This window comes from Mirounga leonina, unplaced genomic scaffold, assembly GCF_011800145.1.
Source record: "Mirounga leonina isolate KUSES-001 unplaced genomic scaffold, KU_Mleo_1.0 Mir_170, whole genome shotgun sequence".
NCBI lineage: Eukaryota > Metazoa > Chordata > Mammalia > Carnivora > Phocidae > Mirounga > Mirounga leonina.
The window spans coordinates 7,576,957-7,580,516 of NW_023270433.1; the positions used below are offsets into that span (position 1 = coordinate 7,576,957).

Here is a 3,560-nt window from a genome sequence, read left to right on the forward strand (position 1 = left end):
ACACCTAGGAAGGGTCGCCTAGGAAGGCAGGCGATGGTAAGGGGGCGCTCCCCTCACAGCCAGTGGGAATCCTCCCATCTCTGGGGACCTGGGCCACCCCCTTCGTCCTCCCACCCCAGGTGGGGCAACACTCTCTGCACCCCTCTCGACAGACAAGTTGGGGCCTCGATACTAGGAAATAAGGCCCCCGGGTTCCGGTCTCGGCTTCACCACTGACTCGAATTGTGATCTCCAAGTCTTCGCCCCTCTCTCTGCCTCATTTTCCCCATCTGAATCCTGGGACCTCTGACCTCCCACGCCATCCCGCTCTGGCTTTGGGATTCTGGGATATTTGGAGATGGACTTTTGCTTCTGGGGCGAGTTCGGCAGGACTGACGGCACGAGTGCCAGCCAGTCTGGGTCCCCCATTCGATTCCATTCCCTAGGGAGAGTCGGGGACCAGCGTGACCCGCAATACCCTTGGAAACTACATTTCCCGGCATGCGAAGGGGGAGGCGGCACCCTCCTGTCTAGGGACACGTCGTCCCCGGCCCGCCTAAAGACTACGACTCCCGGCGTGCCCTGCGGCCCAGGGCCTGAAGGGCCCGGATCCGGATCTGCGGTGGCTTGCAGCTCGGGTGTGCGAGTGCGGGGGAGATGGTGAGCTCCGGGCCGAGTGCTGGGGGCGCGGGGGGCGTCTGGGGCTGGGGTCTGCCCGGGAGCCGGGGCTTAGGCCCTCGGAGCCCGGATTGCTGTCCCGCGGGCCCACTGTACGAATGAAAACGCCGCGGCCCCGCACTCTCCGAGCCTAGAAAGTGATACCTGGTCAGGCCTGTCTGCATCTGTGGAGTGAATGGGAAGCTCAGAGCGCAATCAGGCTGCGACGCCACCCGCCAGTAGTGCATCTAAACGGGGAGTTCCTTCGTCACTTGAGCCCTCCTTTTCTCCAGGCCACGGGGACAGACCAGGTGGTGGGACTCGGCCTCGTCGCCGTTAGCCTGATCATCTTCACTTACTACACCGCCTGGGTGATTCTCTTGGTATGTGTGCCCCCCCCCACCCCGTCTCACCTTCGACCCCTGGATCTTGAAGCTGACCCCTGGCATCATTTAAGCAGCTGCCATGTACCAGGCACTGTGCTAGGTGCTTTCCCTGCCCTCATCTCCTGAAATCTTCAGAACAGCACTAAGAGGATGCTGGAGGTGTCCCAGTTTATAAGTGAGGAAACTAAAGCTCAGGAAGAAGGGTCGGGCCCTTAACGCTACACTGGAAAGCCCTATTACTGATTCACTTTTGCCTTTGATTGGAGTTCTGGTCCTTCTGGGTTATCCTGCTGGCTCCCGGGCATGATGAGTGCCAGTAGATTTTGTGAGGGCTTTTAGGATTTTTTTTTCGTGTGGGAAAATTTGTTGGTTACTGCTTAAGAAGTGCAGTGTGTTTGGAGGGCTAAAACTTAAAGAACTTTGGAGGAAAATGGAGGCCCACTTGAGGATTCCTCCTGTACCTTTGCCCCTGTAGGGCTGGGAGTGCCTTAGGGCAAGGCCCTTGTCTTCTGTTCATTGCCAGGTCCCCAGCACCACCTTAGGGCAGGCATCAGGCAAGTGTGCAGTGAACAACTATTCAGTAAGTGAATGAAGGAAACAAGCCAGAACACCCCAGATTAGCATCATCTTAAAGCAAAGCCAGGTGCTGTCCCAGTGCTTTGACTGGGGTTAGCCCCTGAGATGGAGGAAGGGCGGTGTTTGGCCTTGAAGGGCTGGGCCAGGCAAGGAGCGCTCACCAGAGCTCTGTCCTCGATACCAGCCATTCATCGACAGCCAGCATGTCATCCACAAGTACTTCCTGCCCCGAGCCTACGCTGTCGCCATCCCGCTGGCCGCCGGCCTCATGCTGCTCCTGTTTGTGGGTAAGTCATCAGTCCCTCAACCCTGAGCAGGGTGTCTGGGGGTTCCCACAACCCTCTCCCATCCCCTGAACATGCTTCCACACTTTAGCCCTTGGCCCCCAGCTGACCCCCCGGGGTTTTCCTGTTCATCCTTCCGGGCTGCTTGTCCCCATGCCTCAGGCTCATTGGTCTCAAATGTGATGGCCCTAATGGGGTGTCTCCCTTCTTCCTGCTCCCTCTGCCATTACCATCATCACTCTGCTCACACCTCAGTCACCTTTCACCCCCTTGTCACCCACTGGCTCATGACCCCTGCCCCTCTCTGTCTCCCAGTGTTTATGTGTGGGCTTCTCTGGGCCGGGGACTGTAGCTTCATCATTACTATTATGTCCTCAGCTCCTGGCACCGAGTTGGTGCCCAAGAAAGTGGTTTGGATGAGTCACTTGGATGACTGGGTGGTGGGGTGGGTGGTGGATGTGGAGTAGGCAGGTGGGTGGGTGGACAGGTGGTTGATTGGGTGGGTAGATGGATAATTGAGTGGGTCTTGTGCCCTGTGGAATCTAAAACACTAAGTGTAGCCATTCGCCTGTGTTGGCACTCCGTTGGTGTTTGTTGAATACACGGGGCTGGGTGTGTGGCTTGCTGAGTGACCCGGGAAGTGACGCTGGCCTGGAGGGTGGTTGGGCAGGTGCTTGGCCCCGTGTGCGGGTCGCTCCACCACGCTGTGAGCTGCTCTGGCCTCCCAGCAGCCCGAAGCCTGGATCTTACTTGGCTTTTCTGGTCTGTGTATTTCCAGGACTGTTCATCACCTACGTGATGCTGAAGAACCAGAAAGTGACCAAAAAGGTTCAGTGAAGGCCCAGCAGGGCTGAGGCTGCTGGCCTTTCCTCTGCCTCCCCTCCAAAGGTGGGGTGCATAGGACCCATCCAGGCACTGCAGCCCCCTCCAGCCTGGCTGCCCTGCAGACATCCCTGTGGGATGGAGCTGTCTGGGACCTACCACACAGGCCTGCTCCTTCCCTGCTCAACCTTCCAGAAGCCAGGAGGGACGATTACCTGGAAGCCTCCCCCTCACCCCTTTCTGGCTCAGGGCCTGAAAGATGCCGGTCATCCCTACCTCACCTTCAGACTCCCTGTTGCCTTTTCCCCTGGGCTCTACCCTCTTGTTTCAGTTTCCTTCCTGTCACCTGCTGATGTCGGACTTGGTAGGTTCTGAGGCATCATGCGACCTTTTCCCACATGTCCTGCTCCTCCTCGGAGGCAGCTTTCCCAGGTCTGACATTGCTTTGGGCCTCACAAAGCCTAAGGGGAGGACTGACAGGCTCTGGGGTTACCACCAGGCCTCAGGGTCCATTAGGGTGGCCACAGTGGGCCCCCGGACCAACTGCTTCTCACAGGAGGCCCAGCCCCCCAGCCCTAGCGCTGGCCTCTTGGGGAGAGCTGAACAATAAACACTGATGATGTGTTTGTCTCTGTGCCGTCCCTGACCGGGGAGGCTGGGCTGCTCAGGGGCTGGAGAGGGGCTGGTCTCAGGTCATGAGACTGGTTCGCGCAGTGTGCCTCCGGTGCCTCCCATATTGTCCCCGTGCTGGACCCAGGAGAAAGTGGGGACCGAAACAGATGTGGCTCCAGCCTGGTGCAGCTCACGGATGGGGAGTCGGCGGAGGCCTGGCAATGTGCCACACACCACATCAGCC

The 3,560-nt window shown here is 58.7% G+C and overlaps 1 protein-coding gene across 1 annotated transcript; it reads left to right on the plus strand.

The window, feature by feature from the left end:
* The first annotated feature begins 561 nt into the window (after nucleotides 1-561).
* Nucleotides 562-3,330, plus strand: DPM2 (dolichyl-phosphate mannosyltransferase subunit 2, regulatory). The gene is made up of 4 exons (XM_035015728.1): nucleotides 562-639; nucleotides 930-1,019; nucleotides 1,783-1,885; nucleotides 2,661-3,330. The coding sequence occupies exons 1-4, from the start codon at nucleotides 637-639 to the stop codon at nucleotides 2,717-2,719; spliced, it is 255 nt and encodes an 84-aa protein (XP_034871619.1). The 5' UTR covers nucleotides 562-636; the 3' UTR covers nucleotides 2,720-3,330.
* The last annotated feature ends 230 nt before the right edge of the window (nucleotides 3,331-3,560 follow it).